Here is a 22,367-nt window from a genome sequence, read left to right on the forward strand (position 1 = left end):
TCCACACTGTCACAACCCAATCAATAGCTTGATCCAAATGCTCTTTGTACTCCTCCATCCATTTAAATGTGTGGACTTTGGCGAGGCAGACAGACAGACAGGGATGTTGAAAGATAGAACGCAGAGGCAGTGCTGTATGAATTATCTCTCAGATTTCAGTTATGCAGTGTAGATGGTGGAGTGCGAGGAGAGCGCACACACCGAACAGCAGCCGCTATAGCTGGCAGCGGGTGTTTCTGAAACAGACTCGCCGTTGCTGAGAGAGAAGGACCTGTCAAGTCTCTCACGTCCCAGAAGAAACATAAGTGAGGATCGGGATTGATGTAACACCGTTTTAACTGTTTGCACAGCAATACAGTGAAGTTAATTCAACGATTTTGGTGAAAGGAACCACGTTTCAAACGAGGAATAAAACATTCCGACGGGAAGATGTTTTGCATTGCAGAAATTTGGATGAACGTTTTAATGGTGGTGACTTCAAACACACATATTGTAGCATTTGAAAGGACTGGACTGCTATTATCGTCGGCTACTGAACACAAACGTTGTCATTGGGCTAGAGTATGAGAATAGGCTATTGAGGACAATGCTAACACAATTTCCAAGGGTTGCTACACCGGAACATGTGCAACGCTCCACCGCATTCGCGCGTTGTCCACTATGACAACCACTGCCAATAATTTTTGCAATGTAGCAAACAACTATCGCGTAATTTTTTTTAACGAGACTAATACAATGATTCGAGTGGTTTGGTTTTGATGCAGTGTAAACGTCGGGGGTGAAGATGTTTATCTTCAGTGTACTGGCGAGTTTATTCGCGTTTACTTCACTAACATGTGGCTATCAGATGTCGTGGGAAAATTGGAATGGCAATTCGCAGAACCGAGTGAATAATCTTGACAAGACCACTCAACCTCACATCATTTTCATCCTGGTTGATGACCAAGGCTTCCGGGATGTGGGCTACCATGGGTCCGAGATCAAAACCCCAACTCTGGACAGGCTGGCAGAGCAGGGAGTGAAACTGGAGAATTACTATGTGCAGCCTCTCTGTAGCCCTTCCAGGAGTCAATTGATGACTGGCAGGTAAGTTTAACCTCCTGTCTAGTGGGTATTCAGTTGTGGACAGTCAACCTGGTCTTAGAGCATTTCGTATGATTCTGTACGCAAATCCGAGAAGCTTCATTTAGTATGATACAGTATGTTACATTTCGTATGGAATGTATTAATTTGTGGGATGTCCATGACCCAGTTTGTATGATATTTTATGAATTTCTAAAAAAATCCAAAATGTCCAATATGTTATGAATTTGCAAAACATACAATAATTTTAGCTAGCTGGCTAACGTTAGCAAGGCTAGAGGTTAGGTTAAAGTGTTAAGGTTAGGTGAAGGTTTAGCTAACATGCAAAGTAGCTAAAAAGTAATAAGTAGTTGCTAAAATGATAAAGTTGTCTGTGGTGAGATTCAAACTCACAACCTTTGGGTTGCTAAACGTTCAGTTAGGATTAGGGAAAGTTTAAAAAAAAAGTTGTTTATTTCACCATTATTTAACCAGGTAGGCCAGTTGAGAACAAGTTCTCATTTACAGCTGCGACCTGGCCAAGATAAAGCATAGCAGTGCGACACAAACAACAGCACAGAGTTACACATGGAATAAACAAACGTACAGTCAATAACACAATAGAAAAGTCTATATACAGTGTGTGCAAATGAGGTAAGATTAGGGAGGTAAGGCAATAAATAGGCCATGGGGGCGAAATAATTACAATTTAGCAATTAAACACTGGAGTGATAGATGTGCATTAGATGAATGTGAAAGTAGAGATACTGGGGTGAAAAGGAGAGAGAAAAAACTATGGGGATGAGGTAGTTGGGTGGGCTATTTACAGATGGGCTATGTACAGGTGCAATGATCTGTAAGCTGCTCTGACAGCTGATGCTTGAAGTTAGTGAGGGAGATATGAGTCTCCAGCTTCAGTGAGTTTTGCAATTCGTTCCAGTCATTGGCAGCAGAGAACTGGAAGGAAAGGCAGCCAAAGGAGGAATTGGCTTTGGGTGTGAACAGTGAAATATACCTGCTGGAGTGCGAAATAGGAAGGAATATACCTGCTTTGATGCGAAATAGGAAGCCGGTTATAGATTTGATTTTGGATTGGTGATGCTTAATGTGAGTCTGGAAGGAGAGTTTACAGTCTAACCAGACACCTAGGTATTTGTAGTTGTCCACATATTCTAAGTCAGAACCGTCCAGAGTAGTGATGCTAGATGGGCGGGCAGGTGCGGGCAGCGATCGGTTGAGGAGCATGCATTTAGTTTTACTTTCATTTTAAGAGCAGTTGGAGGCCACGAAGGGGAGTTGTATGGCATTGAAGCTCGTCTGGAGGTTAGTTAACACAGTGTCCAAAGAAGGGCCAGAATTATACAGAATGGTGTTGTCTGCGTAGAGGTGGATCAGAGAATCACCAGCAGCAAGAGCGACGACATTGATGTATACGGAGAAAAGAGTCGGCCCGAAAATTGAACCCTGTGGCACCCCCATAGAGACTGTCAGAGGCCCGGACAACAGGCCCTCCGATTTGACACACTGAACTCTGTCTGAGAAGTAGTTGGTGAACCAGACGAGGCAGTCATTTGAGAAACCAAGGCTGTTGAGTCTGCCGATAAGAATGCGGTGATTGACAGAGTCGAAAGTCTTGGCCAGGTCGATGAATACATCTGCACAGTATTGTCTTTTATCGATGGAGGTTATGATATCGTTTAGGATCTTGAGCGTGGCTGAGGTGCACCCATGACCAGCTCGGAAACCAGATTGCATAGCGGAGAAGGTACGGTATGATTCGAAATGGTCAGTGATCTGTTTGACTTTCGAAGACCTTAGAAAGGCAGGGTAGGATAGATGTAGGTCTGTAACAGTTTGGGTCTAGAGTGTCTCCCCCTTTTGAAAAGGGGGATGACCGCGGCAGCATTCCAATCTTTGGGAATCTCAGACGATACGAGAGGTTGAACAGGCTAGTAATAGGTGGGGTTGCAACAATAATAATAGGGGTTGCAACAATTGCAGCAGATCATTTTAGAGAGGGTCCAGATTCTCTAGCCCAGCTGATTTGTAGGGGTCCAGATTTTGCAGCTCTTTTAGAACATCAGCTATCTGGATTTGGGTGACGGAGAAATGGGGGAGGCTTGGGCAAGTTGCTGTGGGGGGTACAGAGCTGTTGGGCCGGGTAGGGGTAGCCAGGTGGAAAGTTGCAAAGTATCTAACTATCTCATTTCAGTGTCCCGTTTACTATGTTATGTCTAATCTATGAGACCAGGCTGGGCCAATGCACTGAGTGTGTTAAAGTGTTATGTGTTATAAAGTCAAGAGGTGACCATTCCACCTGCACCTGGTTGTCGTCTTCAGACTGATTTACTTATTTCCACTAATTAGCCTGCCCTATACATGTGAGGTGACCAATAGTCAAAATGAACTGTGCATGGGAGACTTAATTGTTGGCTAAATTACTAGAGAGTAAGGTCCATTGGAGTGTTATGACTGTTTTTCACTGGAGCGTAATAGAAGAGCCCTGTGAAGTATCCCACTTCTGCATGCAAGCGCCATGTGACTTGAAAGGCTATGCAGACAGACTTCAAAGTTACTGTATGTTCTCAAGACACTGAAATGCATGCAAAAGCACACAATATAAAGTGCAACAATGACTGCTTTGAATCTGCTGTTTCAACTCTCTCTTTCTCACCCGGTTCCTCTCTAGATTTCTTCCTAGTTCCCTGCCATTTAAGGATTTTTTACCTTGCCACTGTTCTTCTAAATCTGCATCGCTTGCTCTTTTCTTGTTTATAGGCCCGGTATCTTAATAAGCACCTTGTGACAACTGCTGATGTAAGAAGGGCTTTATTAAAATACATTTGATTGCCTCAAGATAAAATTTCAAAAACACACAACAAAGATGCACATCAGCACAGTAACAACTTAACTGTTTGCAAGTGGAGCCACTATAGCAACCACCTGGCGGTCCACAGAAGGAAAAGCTACGCATACAGTGCATTCAGACAGTACTGAGACGCCTTGAAATTTTTCCACATTGTGTCACGTTACTTATTCTAAAATGTTTTTCTCATCACTCTACACACAATACCCCATAATGACAAAGCAAAAACAGGTTTTTAGAAATTTTTTGCAAATCTATTCAAAATAACCAAAATAAATACCTTATTTACATAAATATTTGCTATGAGATTTGAAATTGAGCTCAGGTGCATCCTGTTTCTATTGATTATCCTTGATGTTTCAACAACTTGATTGGAGTCCACCTGTGGTAAATTCAATTGATTGGACATCATTTGGAAAGGCACACACCTGTCAGTAAAAGGCACATGACAGCCAGCTTGGAGTTTACCAAAAGTCACCTAAAGACTCTCAGACCATGAGAAACAAGATTCTCTGGTCTGATGAAACCAAGATTCTTTGGCCTGAATGCCAATTGTCACGTCTGGAGGAAACCTGGCACCATCCCTACGGTGAAGCATGGTGGTGGCAGCATCATGCTGTGGGGATGTTTTTCAGCGGCAGGGAGATCAGTCAGGATCGAGTGAAAGATGAACAGAGCAAAGTACAGAGAGATCCTTGATGAAAACCTGCTCCAGAGCACTCAGAACCTCAGACTGGGGTGAAGGTTCGAACAGGAAAACGACCCTAAGCACACAGCCAAGACAAAGCAAGAGTGACTTCGGGACAAGTCTCTGAATGTCCTTGAGTGGCCCAGCCATAAACCCAATCAAACATCTCTGGAGAGACCTGAAAATAGCTGTGCAGTGACGCTCCCCATCCAACCTGACAGAGCTTGAGAGGATCTGCAGGGAAGAATGGGAAAAACTCCCCAAATACAGGCGTGCCAAGCTTGTAGCGTCATACCCAAGACGACTTGAGTCTAATCGCTGCCAAAGGTGCTTCAACAAAGTACTGAGTAAAGGGTCTGAATACTTATGTAAATGTGATATTTCAGTTGCGCCTATAGTGTCTGCCTACTGAAACGGGAAGGTTGCTGGGCACCTCTTCTGGCAAATTATGGGGAAAAAAGTGTCTACCATGTTGCCCACTCCACCCACCCCTGTTGTACATATGGAAATGTCGGTGTATATTCAGTTATGTTACCAGGCTACTCCTGAAAGGATGATTGCAAGAGAGTGGTGGTGTTTTTTAAATTTGTTATCTACGTTTCGAAACAGAAGGGTGTCCTCCAAAGAGGATATTAGGGGCCCTTTGTGTGTGTGTTTTACTAATGGATAGAATTGTGAGGACAATGTGCTGTATATTGGAGGGACCGGGCTGGATTTCCCTTCCATGCCTTGCGGTGGGATTTCAGCAGATGTCTGGCCCATGATCCGTTCTATAGGACCGTTAAAATGTCAAGATGTCAATGCTTTTCCCCTTTTGTGGCCTACAATATAGTAACTTGAATATCGTGCTGAAAGGGTGGTTGTTGTGATCTCTAAACTTTTGCTCGCCGCTTAGGGTCATTTTTGGAGGTGTAATCGTTTTGGGGCTTATTATGGGTTTTGGGCTGGTTGACATGGCAACCAACGGAATCTGACCCCTGCCGCACACTCAATTTAAATTACAGTTGTTATAGTTGCGCACCAATTGTAAACCACAGCTATACACCAGAGGGCTGTAGTTTGAAATGTGTTTTTTTTCCCCTCAACTGTCTCTAGGATGGACAGCTTGTCTTGCCTCATAAATATGAAGTTCTACCCAGGGGACTGACAGGTCAAAATATCCATATATCCCGGGGCACATTGACATGTATGGTAATGAAGTTCAAGTAGAGGTAATATCAGCCATTTCTGACGAAAAAAGTCTTGCATGAAGGCTGACGAAGCCTCTTTCTGGACTGCGAAGCACTCTCCATTTCAATGTGCTTTTTACTCCAGGAGTAGGCCTGCACAATCGTCACAAAATCTCTCTAAACCCCCTTGCTCAACCCCGACGTGCCCTCTCCCCCTATTACCATGCCCACACACTCATTCCGGTCACTGGTCCTAAAAAGAGAAGCTATCGATGGTGACAATGGTCTTTTGAGTCGCGAGGGTTTTCCAGAATCAACTCAATCGACTCGGCTGGTTGTGCAGGATTAGAGGTGGCCAGGTCAAATGTTGTCCGTCCCACTCAACCTCTCTCTTTGCTGTAATGCAACACGTGGATACCAGAGAGAGGCCCAGACTTGATCCTTCACACACAAGTGCCCACTGTCTTCTGCCCTCAGGTCCTTCATTTGCAGAGATCAGGTGGTGGCAGCATGCAAGACTAACCCAGCCACTGAAATCGCAGCTTTCTTTAAAAAATCTATTTCTGTCTTCACCTCATTAAACTCCATTACAATTGTAAAGGATCTCCTGTTGGCCATGAGGCTGAGAGAAAAAACTGCACTTTTAAAGCGAATTTCCTGCAGTTCTACACATTTTGCCATGTCTTACGCTATCTGAGTGACTCAAACGTTATAATAAAATCAATGGGGGCCCCATACCATGACAGAAATACTCCTGAACGCATGATTTCAATTCTTGATTTTTGATTCTCCCTGACTGTCTAGCTTTTATTTCAACCTGGTCTCAGAGCATTTTGTATATTCTGTATGTAAACTCGAGACACTCCATTTAGTATGGTATGTTACGAATTACAATTTTTATTATATGTTACGAATTTGCTAAATGTATGATATGTTGTGAATTCTAGCTAGGTGGCAAATGTTAGCTAGCTGGCTAACATTAGCTAGGCTATGGGTTAACGTTAGGTTTAAGTTTAGGAGTTAGGTTAAAGGGTTAGCTAACATGCTAAGTAGTTGCAAAGTAGCAAAACATGTATTAAGTAGTTAGCTAAAATGCTAAAGTTGTCCGTGTTGAGATTCAAACTCGCGACTTTTGTCCCACCTCTCCACATTCGCATTATACGCCCACCCCGATCAACCACCATACTTTTGTTTTTTTGCCTTAAGTAACCATCTGTCTTATGTAACCATAGCAAGCGTAACATATCATACTAATTTGAGTGTTCCAGATATTTACGTCTAGTCTGAGACCAGGCTGTTTATTTAGTTGATTGTTAGTTCTCAAAGATATATATATATATAGGTCCATTAGCTTTTCTACATACTTTATGTAAGTTTACACTCAAATGTTCCATCCCGAAAATTATATATATAAAAAAATATATATTTTTACTGTTTGGACATAGGCGGCCTGAAAATATCCTTAACCGATCCCGCCCAATACTTTTCTTTGCAGAAAACCCCCTAATGTTATCTAGACTGAGATAGGAGAAAGTTATGGGGTCAGTAATGCAGAAGAGATGGAGACAGACAAGTGAAAACTATTTGTACTGCTACTGTTCGTACAAAGGTAAAGTTCCCCCCCCCCCCCCCCCCCCCAATGACAGGAGCTGCATAACAAATTGCTACGGCAGCTCTGAATCGAAGCACCTCGACCTCTGGTTTTCCTCGGGGCAGCGACATTTTGAGGCTTCAGTTGAGCATTTGCCTCCCAAGTTCAACAACAGCCCTTGACTTATTAGGCTCTTCAAACCCCATGAACTCTCACTGTACTTCTCAGTTATTCAGTCCTGGAAAAGTGAGGAGTTATACCAAGGAAAGGGCATAGGTTGCGTTGACCTGGCAACGGTTATGTCGTTTCTTTTTTTAAAGTTTAAGAATGTGGACTATGTCTGTGGAATGGGCGTGTGACATGGTGAGACAATGGCTGGTGCTCAAAACCAGGTTCTCTGAAATAACTTCTCTGCTAGACAAGGCGGTTGGGACAAAGGACATTTTTTTCCTGAAAGTTTTGTAAACACACCTGGTAGTATCAAAGATGTGCCTATTTCCCAGCTTGAGAGACATGACGACAAAACGTGTCCGGACAGAGCTGATGTGTGGCCTCTGTCAACGGTTTTTAGTACACGGATGTGGAATTAGGCATTCATGAAAGACAGCTGATTTATTTTTGCCAGAACTTTGGAAACTTGACAACCTCACAGCTGTTTGTCAGGTAGTGTTAAAAAGGACTTGAATTATGTCTCCTTGCTGTAGTCTAAATTCACTATTACATTCTCAGACGCACTCCTTTTTTTTACAAAGATTTATGTGACCAGTCTGAATAAAAACTATTGAGAAAAGAGCCAGAATACCTTTTTTCCCCCCTCCATCTCCTGAATCTTTCTTTTCTCTCTCTCTCACACATCGATCAGTCCCTCTCTGTTCCTCTCTTTTTCACGCCCTACTTCCCACAGGGGATGACTCCGGTGGAATCGGCGTAAAGCGAAATTCGATTTAGCTATCAAAGGCCCACATCGCTGATGAACCGCCATCCATCAACAAACAAATGATCAGGAATGTGCCCCACAGTGGCTTCTGGGTTGCGTGGAGGACATCACCAATGTGGATAAGGGCAGCTTTATAAAACCAAACACTGTGCTGTCTTGGTGTCGATGCGCTGTAAGTTGCAACTCTATCAAACCGCGGGAAGAGCCGTGGTTTGTTTGCACAGGGCTACTCTTTTGCCTCTCACCCCAGTCAAGGCTCACTTTCCACTTCTCCAGACCCCATGCAGAGACTGTCCACAGTCGCCCAGCTTCTCCTCTCACTCACCCATCTCCTGTCGCTTCACCGAGCTGTCACTCTCTTTCTGTACATCTCTCGCTCCTTCACCCTATACACTCACTCTGTTGCCCTTCTACCCTTTCCTTCACCCTATACACTCACTCCATCCCAACACACTGGGTTGCAGAGCGAATACATACTGGGTCGGTTGACGAAGTGAACCTGTGGATATGTGAGGCAAGGCCAGCGTGTGAATAAGGGAAGGAAGAATGTCTAAGGGAGGGTCTGGACGGAAGTGAAGGAATCTATCGTGTTTTTGAGTCCTGGAAGGGAAAGTGCGATAGGTCAAAGAGGACGAGAGCCAAGGAGGGAGCAGCAGAAGTGAGATTGAAGGGGCGGTCCAGTCAGATCAAGTCGGAGGGAAAGGGAGGAAGGGAATAAGCGAGGGAACCACACCGCTCCAAGGCTGAATTTCATTAGATTTAGAGAGCCGAGGAGAGGCTGCTTATTCGAACCATGTGTGGGGAGGACGTGGAACAGTTCCGTGGGGTTGGCACATGGAGCCGGGCCCAGGCCCAGCGATAGTGATGGTTTGAAACCTGGTATAGGCCTAGAACCCAGGGGTTGTGTAGCCTAGTAGTGGTATCCCCGTTGTGCCTTGTGGGATTCTGTTATTGAAAGCTGCACTCGTTGTGATTTGTTGGCCTAGCGGTCCAGCGGTTGTGTAAAAATAAACCAGAGCGATAGCTAGTGTGATTACAATGGGTGTTTTTTGAGATTGTGGCTGTACTGTCATTTGGATCTAATTTTATTTGTCACATACACATGGTTAGCAGATGTTAATGCGAGTGTAGCGAAATGCTTGTGCTTCTAGTTCCGACAATGCAGTAATAACCAACGAGTAATCTAACCTAACAATTCCACAACTACTACCTTATACACACAAGTGTAAAGGGATAAAGAATATGTACATAAAGATATATGAATGAGTGATGGTACAGAACGGCATAGGCAAGATGCAGTAGATGGTATCGAGTACAGTATATACATATGAGATGAGTAATGTAGGGTATGTAAACATAAAAGTGGCATCGTTTAAAGTGGCTAGTGATACATGTATTACATAAAGATGGCAAGATGCAGTAGATGATATAGAGTACAATATATACATTATATTAAGTGGCATTGTTAAAGTGTCTAGTGATACATTTTTGATCCATTTCCATCAATTCCATTATTAAAGTGAGCTGGAGTTGAGTCAGTATGTTGGCACCAGCCATTCGATGTTAGTGATGGCTGTTTAACAGTCTGATGGCCTTGAGATAGAAGCTGTTTTTCAGTCTCTCGGTCCCTGCTTTGATGCACCTGTACTGACCTGGCCTTCTGAATGATAGCGGGGTGAACAGGCAGTGGCTCGGGTGGTTGTTGTCCTTGATGATCTTTATGGCCTTCCTGTGACATCGGGTGGTGTAGGTGTCCTGGAGGGCAGGTAGTTTGCCCCCAGTGATGCGTTGTGCAGACCTCACTACCCTCTGGAGAGCCTTACGGTTGTGGGCGGAGCAGTTGCCGTACCAGGCGGTGATACAGCCCGACAGGATGCTCTCGATTGAGCATCTGTAGAAGTTTGTGAGTGCTTTTGGTGACAAGCCAAATTTCTTCAGCCTCCTGAGGTTGAAGAGGCGCTGCTGCGCCTTCTTCACAACGCTGTCTGTGTGGGTGGACCAATTCAGTTTGTCCGTGATGTGTACCCCGAGGAACTTAACTTACTACCCTCTCCACTACTGTCCCGTCGATGTGGATAGGGGGGTGCTCCCTCTGCTGTTTCCTGAAGTCCACAATCATCTCCTTTGTTTTGTTGACGTTGAGTGTGAGGTTATTTTCCTGACACCACACTCCGAGGGCCCTCACCTCCTCCATGTAGGCCGTCTCGTCGTTGTTGGTAATCAAGCCTACCACTGTAGTGTCGTCCGCAAACTTGATGATTGAGTTGGAGGCGTGCATGGCCACGCAGTCGTGGGTGAACAGGGAGTACAGGAGAGGGCTCAGAACGCACCCTTGTGGGGCCCCAGTGTTGAGGATCAGCGGGGTGGAGATGTTGTTACCTACCCTCACCACCTGGGGGCGGCCCGTCAGGAAGTCCAGTACCCAGTTGCACAGGGCGGGGTCGAGACCCAGGGTCTCGAGCTTGATGATGAGTTTGGAGGGTACTATGGTGTTAAATGCTGAGCTGTAGTCGATGAACAGCATCCTCACATAGGTATTCCTCTTGTCCAGATGGGTTAGGGCAGTGTGGTTGCGATTGCGTCGTCTGTGGATCTATTGGGGCGGTAAGCAAATTGGAGTGGGTCTAGGGTGTCAGGTAGGGTGGAGGTGATATGGTCCTTGACTAGTCTCTCAAAGCACTTCATGATGACGGAAGTGATTGCTACGGGGCGGTAGTCGTTTAGCTCAGTTACCTTAGCTTTCTTGGGAACAGGAACAATGGTGGCCCTCTTGAAGCATGTGGGAACAGCAGACTGGGATAAGGATTGATTGAATATGTCCGTAAACACACCAGCCAGCTGGTCTGTGCATGCTCTGAGGATGCGGCTGGGGATTCCGTCTGGGCCTGCAGCCCTGCGAGGGTTAACACGTTTAAATGTTTTACTCACGTCGGCTGCAGTGAAGGAGAGTCCGCAGGTTTTGGTAGCGGGCCGTGTCGGTGGCACTGTATTGTCCTCAAAGCGAGCAAAATAAGTTATTTAGTCTGTCTGGGAGCAAGACATCCTGGTCCGCAACGGGGCTGGTTTTCTTTTTGTAATCCGTGATTGACTGTAGACCCTGCCACATACCTCTTGTGTCTGAGCCGTTGAATTGCAACTCTACTTTGTCTCTATACTGACGCTTAGCTTGTTTGATTGCCTTGGAGGGAATAGCTACACTGTTTGTATTCGGTCATGTTTCCGGTCACCTTGCCCTGGTTAAAAGCAGTGGTTCGCGCTTTCAGTTTCGCGCGAATGCTGCCATCAATCCACGGTTTCTGGTTTGGGAATGTTTTAATAGTTGTTGTGGGTACGACATCGCCAATGCACTTTCTAATGAACTCGCTCACCGAATCAGCCTATTCGTCAATGTTGTTGTTGGACGCAATGCGGAACATATCCCAATCCACGTGATCGAAGCAGTCTTGAAGCGTGGAATCAGATTGGTCGGACCAGCGTTGAACAGACCTGAGCGCGGGAGCTTCTTGTTTTAGTTTCTGTCTGTAGGCTGGAAGCAACAAAATGGAGTCGTGGTCAGCTTTTTCGAAAGGAGAGCAGGGGGGGGGGGGGGGCCTTGTATGCGTCGCGGAAGTTAGAATAACAATGATCCAGGGTTTTACCAGCCCTGGTTGCGCAATCGATATGCTGATAGAATTTAGGGAGTCTTGTTTTCAGATTAGCCTTGTTAAAATCCCCAGCTACAATGAATGCAGCCTGTGTCTGCTTGGGGGGGAATATATACTGCTGTGATTATAATTGAAGAGAATTCCCTTGGTAGATAATGCGGTCAACATTTGATTGTGAGGAATTCTAAGTCAGGTGAGCAGAAGGACTTGAGTTCCTGTATGTTGTTATGATCACACCACGTCTCGTTAATCATAAAGCATACCCCCCCGCCCCTGTTCTTACCAGAAAGATGCTTGTTTCTGTCGGCGCGATGCGTGAAGAAACCAGCTGGCTGCACCGACTCCGATAGCGTCTCGAGTGAGCCATGTTCCCGTGAAGCAAAGAACGTTACAGTCTCTGTCTCTCTGGAAGGCAACGCTTGCTCAGATTTCATCAACCTTGTTGTCAAGAGACTGGACATTGGCGAGTAGTATGCTCGGGAGTGGTGCGCGATGTGCCCGTCTCCGGAGCCTGACCAGAAGACCGCTTCGTTTGCCCCTTTTACGGCGACGTTGTTTAGGTTCGCCGGCTGGGATCAGATCCATTGTCCTGGTTGGAAGGCAAAACACAGGATCCGCTTCAGGAAAGTCATATTCCTGGTCGTAATGATGGTGAGTTGACGTTGCTCTTATATTCAGTAGTTCCTCCCGACTGTATGTAATAAAACCTAAGATTACCTGGGGTACCAATGTAAGAAATAACATGTAAAAAACTAAATACTGCATAGTTTCCTAGGAACGCGAAGCGAGGCGGCCATCTCTGTCGGCGCCGGAAGAAGAAACCATCTAGCGCTAACTGATATGGAAGTAAAGTAGGGAAGAACCATGAGCTCATGCCATAAGATGTTAATGAGGGTCTGTAAACGGGCTGTATGCGACAGGGTGGGAGGCACATTGAATACGCTCACTACTCCAGTCATCTTTTTTTAAGGGCCCATAAAGACTAGAAAGCAGAAATGTCCTTCAACCACTCAAGACTCATAAAAATTCAAGGCCAATGACCCATTCCCTTGAAATACCATAGATATAGACCAGGATACTTTTGAATTCCAGTCCACGTCAAGAGCTTTTGTTTTAGATGACTGCTCTGTTTCGGGATGAGAGACTGCGTAGCATGACATTCTCATTACACGCCTGTAACCTTTTGGTATGTGAGCGCCAGCATCCCATAAGACTCTCTGGAGGGTTAGGATTATATGGTGAACTCGCACACTCTCTCATACGTAGATGAATTCACGCAGGCACACACATGCGCACTCGCAGAAACACACATGCGCTCACATACACACACACTTGCTCTCGTTCACACGCACACTCTACCTTTCGGATGAGCACATAAGAGACTCTATTACACACACACATACACACATACACACATAGCTCTGACGTACATCTGTCCTTTCTTTCTAACTGTGTTGCATTGTGATTTTGTGTGGCTTTAAAATCTGAAGAAAGATGCCCTCAGGGACACAATGTCCCTTCCTCTCAATCCCAGATTTCAACCCTTGGCTTTAATACGAAGCTGGACAAATAAAAACAAATGAAGTTTGAAGGAATGGAAAATCTAATCTTATACGCCGGTGGAATGTATACAAGCGGGTCCACGTCTGGCTGAGAATGAAGATAATGGAGCAGAAAACCTTCCAGAAACAGCACTTTATAGACATTTATGGGCAAACGAAGAGAGTAAAAATGGACGTGTAATTGCTTGTGAAAAGCTCTAAACATAGCGATGGCATATAGATGGAAACGAAAGTTTTCTCTGCACATTATATCTGTAGTTGTGAAGTCTGAGTTCACTTCAACATATGTCAACGAATATATTATGGCAATTGGGGTAAACAGGTTCAGATTTAGCTCTAGTCAAAGCCTACGCGCTCAGCGCCAAGTTCCACCATGGACCACCAAAGAGCTTGCTTGATTGTCTCTCTAGTCTCTACCCTAAGACAGATGTTGCTTTTTTCCCCTTGACTTATTTTTTTCCATCACTATATTAGTTTATTTGATCCATAGTGGATCCAGTTAATGATAGCTCAGCGCAACAATGCTTCCTCTATACCCTAGTTTGTTTTTGTTGTGGAGTGGCGATTTTGAGAGGCCCCTACTCAGACCACTAACTGGTGAGAAGTGATCATCCCAGGCCCACATGAAAGCAACACAATCTGGTTCTCATCCCAGATCCCGTAGTAGTGCCCCACTGAATGGTTAGTGTTAGATGATAATTTCCCATTCATTCTATCCTCAAAGATGAGTTCTGATTCACTTACATCTTTAAAGTTTATATAACATTTTAAACTGCCCCACTTCACTTGTTTGCCATGTTTGCGGCAGGTAGCCTAGTGGTTCGAGCGTTGGACTAGTAACCGAAAGGTTGCAAGATCGAATCCCCGAGCTGACAAGGTAAAAATCTGTCGTTCTGCCCCTGAACAAGGCAGTTAACCCACTGTCAGTTAAGAATTTGTTCTTAACTGACTTGTCTAGTTAAATAAAAGTAAAATAAAATACTTTAAAAACATTTTTTAAAGAATCCTAGGAGCCACTCAGACCTACGCGCTCAGCGTCAAAATGACCTAGTGGCCTCATGGGTGGAGTGTTCATTAAATGTTTTTATACTTATACATACATTTTTATACTTAAAACCGTAAAATGTTTTTGATGTATATAAAGTGTAATATTGGGACGCTCTATATCTGACATGGTACAGGCGTCTTCCTTTTTTGTAAGCCCATAACCACGTGTGTGTGAGGGGTATACTTTTGTTTCAAAGTGAATGTGTTTTATGACTACCCAGAACAACTCTGTGTGACCCTGATTTAGCCCACTGCAGTAAAAGGTTAACCCGTATGCTACAGTCATTCTCCTTTCAAAAGACATTTAGAGGATCTTAGGTTTTGGATGCCAGATGTTGGGTGTATATACTCTAATGACCCTATCCCTGCGTGTTGCATGTAACTACACTACAGTCTGCTAGAGATGGGACCAAAACAACAACACTGCCACCAGCCCACTGGGTACAGATGTCAATTCAACGTCTGTTCCATGTAGGTTCAACGTAATTGAATTGAAATGACGTGGAAACAGCAGTGATTCACCGGTGTGTTGTGAACGATGCTATTTTACTACCATAGCGACTGTGCAGCGTTCAGTGAGACACATCTGCCACACGGTGAATTGTAGAAGGAGAGGAGAAAGAGCTGTTCCATTTGTTCAGTAAGACGGTCCTCCCGCCTGACTGACTCCTGAGGCATGGAATACTGTACTGTAGGGAGTTCTGGACTGTCAGAGGGACTACGTCATTAGTCCATTAGCAAAACCATGTTATGTCATTTTTAGCATACAAACAGGCACACAGAGATACGCACACACACACACATGCACAAATAAGCTAACAAACATACGCACATAGCGGCTTTACACATACAAACACAGCTTGTACACACACACACACACACACACACCAATCATTACACACCAATCATTTTGCAAACTCTGGTCAGCTTTTGTCTGACCGTTTAATATTGTGTGAAAATATTAAGTGAATTACATGTACCTCAGGGAATAACCAATTAAGTCTAAAACCTCTTAGAACGTTCCTGTGTTTCATCAACTCAACAGCATTTCTAACTTTCAGTTTCTCAAGGCGATTATTAGCCAGTTTCCCTAAAACACTTATGCCAGTCATGTTTTTTTACTGTTAAAGTTAAGTCAAGGGCAAGGTTTTACTGTAGTGTGTACTCCACAGTATTTGCACTTCCAAGATGCAGTATGCTAAAAATGCATGCAAAGACATGCGTAGGGCTGTGTCCAAGTGTGAATAAGCGAGTGTTTGGGGCCGTGGAAAAGTTTGAAATCAACTCCTGCCGCTTTAACCTGCAGATCCCACACATCACTTCAATGTTGAAGTGAACCTAGCCCAAACTGAACCAGGCGCACCAATAAATGACTTTGAGCGTAGGACGATGAACAGCCAAGCTGTGCTGTGTGGAGGGGATCGGGTGCGTACATGTACATACTCTGTGTAAGCATGGGTTGTTTTTTGTGTGAGGGGAGGTATATTCCCCATGAAAATCGTAGATTTGGATCCCCAGGAGTGACTTTGAACAGAGCGCCGCAGTGCTTGCTCTACCTCCTGTGAAGCGTATAGACCCTGCTACGAAAGCCTTGGGTTCGATTGTCCACCTCCTGGCTTCCCTCCGGCTAAAGCCTCCTTTTTCAAAGTGCACACCCAACTTCTTATTTTCTCTACCTCTCCTTAGTGAGCGGTTGCCTGTTTTGCCACTGGCAGCAGGAGAGAAAGAGGGATGAGAGGGAAGTAGAGGAGGGAGAGGGATTGAGGTAGTCTGGCTTTCTCCGTCTAAAAGCGGCACAGGAGAGTCGGACGTAATTACTACCGAGACGGGCTCCAACGTCCCAGGTTGCTTCACTTTCTGAGCCAACACGGGCCGTCACCTCTAGACATCGGAGGACCTGCTTTTTAAAAGGCTACCTTTGTTGCTCCCGGGTCTAGCATGGGTAACCTAGCCAGAAATCAGTCACTATGTCAAGGTAGTACAGCTTTTTACTTCACATTACTAACAGAATAGTGCCTTCCTTGATTACATTACCGAGACTAAGTGCTCAATTTTAAAACCAACATTTGCACTATTTACATGGTCTGATATAATAAACAGACCCTTATTCCCACTGCCAAATACAATCACAGACTGGTTTTAGGTACTCGGTAAGCATAGCACAAAGAGATGCTTCCAGTTTTCAGAATAAGACGTGTGTACATAGGCAGTAGTTGTGCAAACACATATACTGCACACACAGTAACTATGGTTTGTCCGGGGTTTGATTGTTACCACTAGGAAAACAATTACCTCTGGGCTTTGATTGTTGACTATTTCCTTGCTCATGACAATAGGCATGTGGTCCTTTTTCGGGAACTCAGGTCTGTTCTCCACAAAGACTCCGTCACTCTCATAACACCAGCCTTGTGAAGACACCGAGACAAAGTCGACACAAGTCATCGCTTTCTTTTCCATCTTGATCGTTGCCAAAATGGCCGTCGCAATCTAGAAAGTTAGGAACATCATTAGTTTCAGGTCAGAGCTCCGTTTCCTGGCTTGCCTTGACTCTTGAATGATGGGTTTTCCGTATTGACACTTCGCCCCCCAAATACCCACCACTATTACACGACATCCTCTGGCATATTGCTCTTGGACATCTCCTGTCAAGCCTCACTATGTTCTCTGGTTGCCGGCCCGTGTTAGCCCAAGCAGTCAACTGTCATTTTAAACCGGTTTGCTTTGGACTAAGTCCATTGTAATTACAATTAGATTGCATAATGTGTGTAATCTGTTACGCAAAGCTGTTTCTGTACCGTCTCATTGCATTTTAAATGGCCTGTGAAAGGATTCATTGTTGTTTTAAAAACTTAAACTGGATGAATTTTAAATGGATTACCAGAACCTTGGGAGAGTGTTTGGTTTATTGGAAATTTATACAGTAGCGTGTTGAAATTGTAGAAATATTCTCATCCAGTATAGCCTATTTTCCCTATGCGGAGCAATTTGTGTGCACATCATATGCCATGAAACTCCTTTACAATTCAAGCATAGATTTCCAAGGAAGCATATTCAACGTTTAGAAAGTCGAGCCAACTGGTGAATGTCAAAAAGTGGAGGTAGGAAATGTCCAAACACCATATCAGAGTCATGGCGGCGTATGTATGAACCTGTCATAACATAATACTGCAACTATATTATATTCAGCTGTAAATGTAAGCAAGTGCTTTATGATGTGTGACTTGTTTTGGATACTCTGGCCAGCCAGATGAGGATGGTCTCTCCCTCTACACGCTGGTTCTTCTCAATGTTTAGATGAACTAGAAGTGTTTCCTAGCCACTGTCACCTTGGCTTTCTCTTTGTGAAAAAAGAGAGTCTTAGATAAGATTTGATTGGTTGATTGACTAACACTATTTATTCTGTGTCCCATGCAGGTATCAGATCCACACGGGCCTCCAGCACTCGGTCATCCGGCCCACCCAGGCCAACTGTCTGCCCCTGGAGAATGTCACACTGCCACAAAAACTCCGGCAGGCGGGATACTCCACCCACATGGTGGGCAAGTGGCACCTGGGCTTCTACAAACGCGGCTGCATGCCCACCCAGCGTGGCTTCGACACCTTCTTTGGGTCCCTGCTGGGTAGTGGTGATTACTATAGCCATTATAAATGTGACGGTCCTGGCATGTGTGGCTATGATCTCTATGAAGGGGAGGAGGCGGCCTGGGAACAAGATAGGGGCCAATACTCAACCCTGATGTTCACCCAAAAAGCTGTGGACATCCTGGCTCACCACAACCCTCAGAAACCCTTATTCCTCTACTTGGCCTTTCAGGCAGTCCACTCCCCGCTACAGGTGCCCGCTCTCTACCTGGAGCGCTACAAGTCCATCCCTAACTTACATCGTCGCAAGTACGCCGCCATGGTGTCCTGCCTGGACGAGGCCGTCCACAACCTCACGCTGGCGCTAAAGCGCTACGGTTTCTACGACAATACAGTGATAGTGTATTCGTCAGACAACGGGGGCCAGCCCATGGCCGGGGGCAGCAACTGGCCACTGAGGGGGAGCAAGGCAACTTACTGGGAGGGGGGCATCCGGGCCGTAGGCTTCGTCCATAGTCCCCTGCTTGTGAACAAGGGGACCCAATGTCGGGCGTTGATTCACATCACGGACTGGTTCCCCACCCTGGTGTCCTTGGGGGAGGGGACTCTGGACGAGGACCTCAACCTGGACGGGTACGACGTGTGGGAGGCCATCAGCGAGGGCCGTCCGTCCCCCCGGCAGGACATCCTACACAACATTGACCCTATCTACACTAAGGCCAAGAATGGATCCTGGAAGGCCGGCTACGGCCTCTGGAACACGGCCATCCGTGCCGCCCTCCGGGTCGGTCACTGGAAGCTCCTTACTGGGGTGCCTGGCTACAGCGACTGGGTCCCTCCGCAGACGTTCTCCAGTCTACTTCTGACCAACCGCTGGCATAACGAACGCATCCGCTGGGACCGGGGAAAGTCCATCTGGCTGTTCAACATCACGGCAGACCCCTATGAACGAGTGGACCTGTCGCTACAGTACCCACACATAGTGAAGAAGATGCTATTGAGGCTAGCACAGTACAATAGGACGGCCATCCCGGTGCGCTACCCAGCTAAAGACTCCCGCTCCAACCCTAACTATAACGGAGGGGTTTGGGGACCCTGGTACAAGGAGGAAGAGGATGAAGACGATAGGGAGACTAACCTCCTCACTAACTACCTGGCCAAGAAGAGACGGAAGAAGAAAGCGAAGAAGAAGAGGAAGCTCTGAAAAGAAAGGCGGAGGACTTAGACTTTTTTTATTGTTGTGACTTTTTGTGTGAAAGACGTTTAGATGGTCAGATCTCAGGGATTGACACACAATCTGTCTTAAAGGATTGTCCTGCTCAATGATTTGAAGACTTGAATGGACTGGTGCTTGGATAGTATGGGAAATCAATGGACAAATAGACATAGATTTGCCTCAGAGAGTAGGCTTTAAGGAAAATACCCACTTTAAATCACTACTGTCAGACCCAACACCTATGACCTCATGACTATGGGTTAAGGCCTTTAAAAGAATGTTTGTTTTTTGGGTTTTTATTGCATGCTTGAATTCCTGTGACCTTCAAATTGTTAATAGATTCATGACATTTCATCAGAGAGAAAACAAATATAGAATTAATCTTTACAGACAGCGTCATATTTTTTGGGTGAAATAAAAATAACCAAATAAACAAAATAAAAATAGTTTATTCTATTAGCTATTGATGGCAGTGTTTCAAGAAAATGAAAACAAAATGTAGGATTTATATCTGCGAGTCAACTGAGATTTACTTTGTTTTATTAGCACAGTCGGTCTGAACCTTAGAATAATGTATGTTCTCCCCCTTAGTTCTGTCTGCTCTGGCTCCAGTTCAACTTGAATGTAAAACAAACTTGCTAACAAAATTAAAGACCCTGATGCAAATCTCCCCTTTATTTTCTTTTTTCATTTGTCTCATTCCGCCACGGAGTCTTTTCTCATCTTTCTCTCTCTGTACTTTCACGTCTCTCCCTTGCTCTCGTTCTCCATCTCTCTCTTGCTCTCTTTATCTCTTTTTGACGCTTGATCTCTCTATCGCTCTCTTTATCTCTCGCTCTCAATGACAAATTCATCAGTCCCACTTTTGCAGCAGTAAGTGTTTGTTTTTTTTGTGACAGGAAAGTTTTCTATGTCTGCTGCACATTGTCACTGCAGCCGCTGGCACCTGGCTACTTAGTACCTTTTTTATTTTAGTGGAAAATACTATAAAGTTTAACTTGGTCCAGCGTGCCAGATTCAACTCCTTTGTTGCTTGCCTCGAAGCGCCAGATTCATCAGTCGGTGTTGAACAGTAAAACGGAAATGCCATAAATGGAAACAACCCACATGGTTTTGGGCAAAGAAATGTAACTTGCAACCATTAAGTCAAACAGTATTTAATTTGATTTTCTGTTGCTTGGCGCTGTCAATAAACATAGTCTATATATAAAAGTATGTGGACAGAGCTGCCCTGGTCAACTGTAAGTGCTGTTATTGTGAAGTGGAAACTTCTAGGAGCATAAATCGCGACGTGGTAGGCCACACAAGCTCACAGAACGGGGCCGCTGAAGCACGCAGCGCGTAAAAAATCGTCTGTCCTCAGTTGCAACACTCACTCCCGAGTTCCAAACTGCCACTGGAAGCAACATCGACATAACTGTTCGTCGGGAGCTTCATGAAATGGGTTTCCATGGCCGAGCAGCCACACACAAGCCTAAGATCACCATGTGCAATGCTGGAGTGGTGTAAAGCTCGCCGCCATTGGACTCTGGAGCAGTGGAAACGCGTTTTCTGAAGTGATTAATCAAGCTTCACCATCTGATGTATATCTGTCCGTCAGATAGCATTCTCCTGGCATCCGCCAAACTCAGATCTATCTGCCTGAATGCATAGTGCCAACTGTGAAGTTTGGTGGAGGAGGAATAATGGACTGGTGCTTTTTTTTCATGGTTCGGACTAGGCCCCTTAGTTCCAGTGAAGGGAAGTCTTAACACTACAGCATACAATGACATTCTAGACGATTCTGTGTTTCCAACTTTGTGGCAACAGTTTGGGGAAGGCCCTTTCCCGTTTCAGCACTGCCCCCGTGCACAAAGCGAAGTCCATACAGAAACGGTTTGTCAAGATTGGTGTGGAAGAACTTGACTGGCCTGCACAGAGCCCCGACCTCAACCCCATTAAACACCTTTGGGATGAATTGGAATGCAGACTGCGAGCCAGGCTTAATCGCCCAACATCAGTGCCCGACCTCACTAATGCTCTTGTGGCTGAATGGAAGCAAGTCCCCGCAGCAATGTTCCAACATCTGGAGGAAAGCCTTCCCAGAATAGTGAAGGCTGTTATAGAAGCAAACGGGGGGACGAACTCCATATTATTGCCCATGATTTTGGAATGAGATGTTCGACGAGCAGGTGTCCACATACCTTTGGCAATGCAGTGTATGTACATATGCACGAAAGCACACTTTGTGATGAGGTACGCACGCCAATGTTTAAAGCACAAAATAGCTGCTATAACTTTGATTGGCCCATGAAATACTAATAAAACAGTCATTTAATGATGCTAAATGAGTGTTAAATGGCTCTAATGATAGATCCCCTACAAAATGTATTTCTATAAAAGTGTTGTTATATGTTGCTCTTTACATGAATTTAACATGGTTGTATTAATGTTAGCCAAAGTGCTTTGTGCTGTTACTCATGGCCCTATTACTGAGTAAAGAGACTCATATCTGTAGCTTTTTATTTTCTTTCCTAATTCATTTAAAATGTCTTGTTTTTGAAACATGAATGCTACTGTACTGTACATCCAAATGACAAAGTAAAATGCCGATATTCAAAGGCTAGCTCAGAAAGGTCATAGCTCTCATTCTAACCCAACCAGCTCCAGAAGCACGATCCTTCCACACTACTGGATGGATCCCCATCCAGAGAGAGGGGCTCACCGGTGGAAGCCTCCCCAAGGCGTGATGCACTCGTCTCTCATACATAACACCCCGACTCCCCCCTAACTCAACCCGTGCCTGGTGCCAGCCAAGCCATGACCTCAGGCTACACCACATTAACCCCCTTCTATTGTGGATTTACCGGCGCTAACCGACTGAGCCGAAATAAAGATGGTTTCCCATGACTCTAGACCACTGTAAATCCCCAGCAGGTGAAGATGTCATCTTGTTATTTATGCCGTGGATCCTTGGCCTCTGGATCATATAGATGGTTGTCTAGTGAATAGTTTCGACTCATG

At 45.0% G+C, this 22,367-nt stretch overlaps 1 protein-coding gene across 1 annotated transcript; it reads left to right on the forward strand.

Moving 5' to 3' along the window:
- The first annotated feature begins 61 nt into the window (after positions 1 to 61).
- arsj (arylsulfatase family, member J) lies at positions 62 to 20,034 on the forward strand. Its single transcript, XM_071378147.1, has 2 exons — positions 62 to 1,086; positions 17,981 to 20,034. The coding sequence occupies exons 1-2, from the start codon at positions 785 to 787 to the stop codon at positions 19,350 to 19,352; spliced, it is 1,674 nt and encodes a 557-aa protein (XP_071234248.1). The 5' UTR covers positions 62 to 784; the 3' UTR covers positions 19,353 to 20,034.
- Positions 20,035 to 22,367: the final 2,333 nt, after the last annotated feature.

This window comes from Salvelinus alpinus, chromosome 31 (assembly GCF_045679555.1).
Source record: "Salvelinus alpinus chromosome 31, SLU_Salpinus.1, whole genome shotgun sequence".
NCBI classification, from domain to species: domain Eukaryota; kingdom Metazoa; phylum Chordata; class Actinopteri; order Salmoniformes; family Salmonidae; genus Salvelinus; species Salvelinus alpinus.

What these genes read in the sequence shown, in the direction of transcription:
- arsj (XM_071378147.1), top strand. Translation starts at nt 785, where the DNA reads ATGTTTATCTTCAGTGTACTGGCGAGTTTATTCGCGTTTACTTCACTA. An exon ending in AGTCAATTGATGACTGGCAG is followed by an intron (nt 1,087 to 17,980) that starts GTAAGTTTAACC and finishes TGTCCCATGCAG; the next exon opens with GTATCAGATCCACACGGGCC.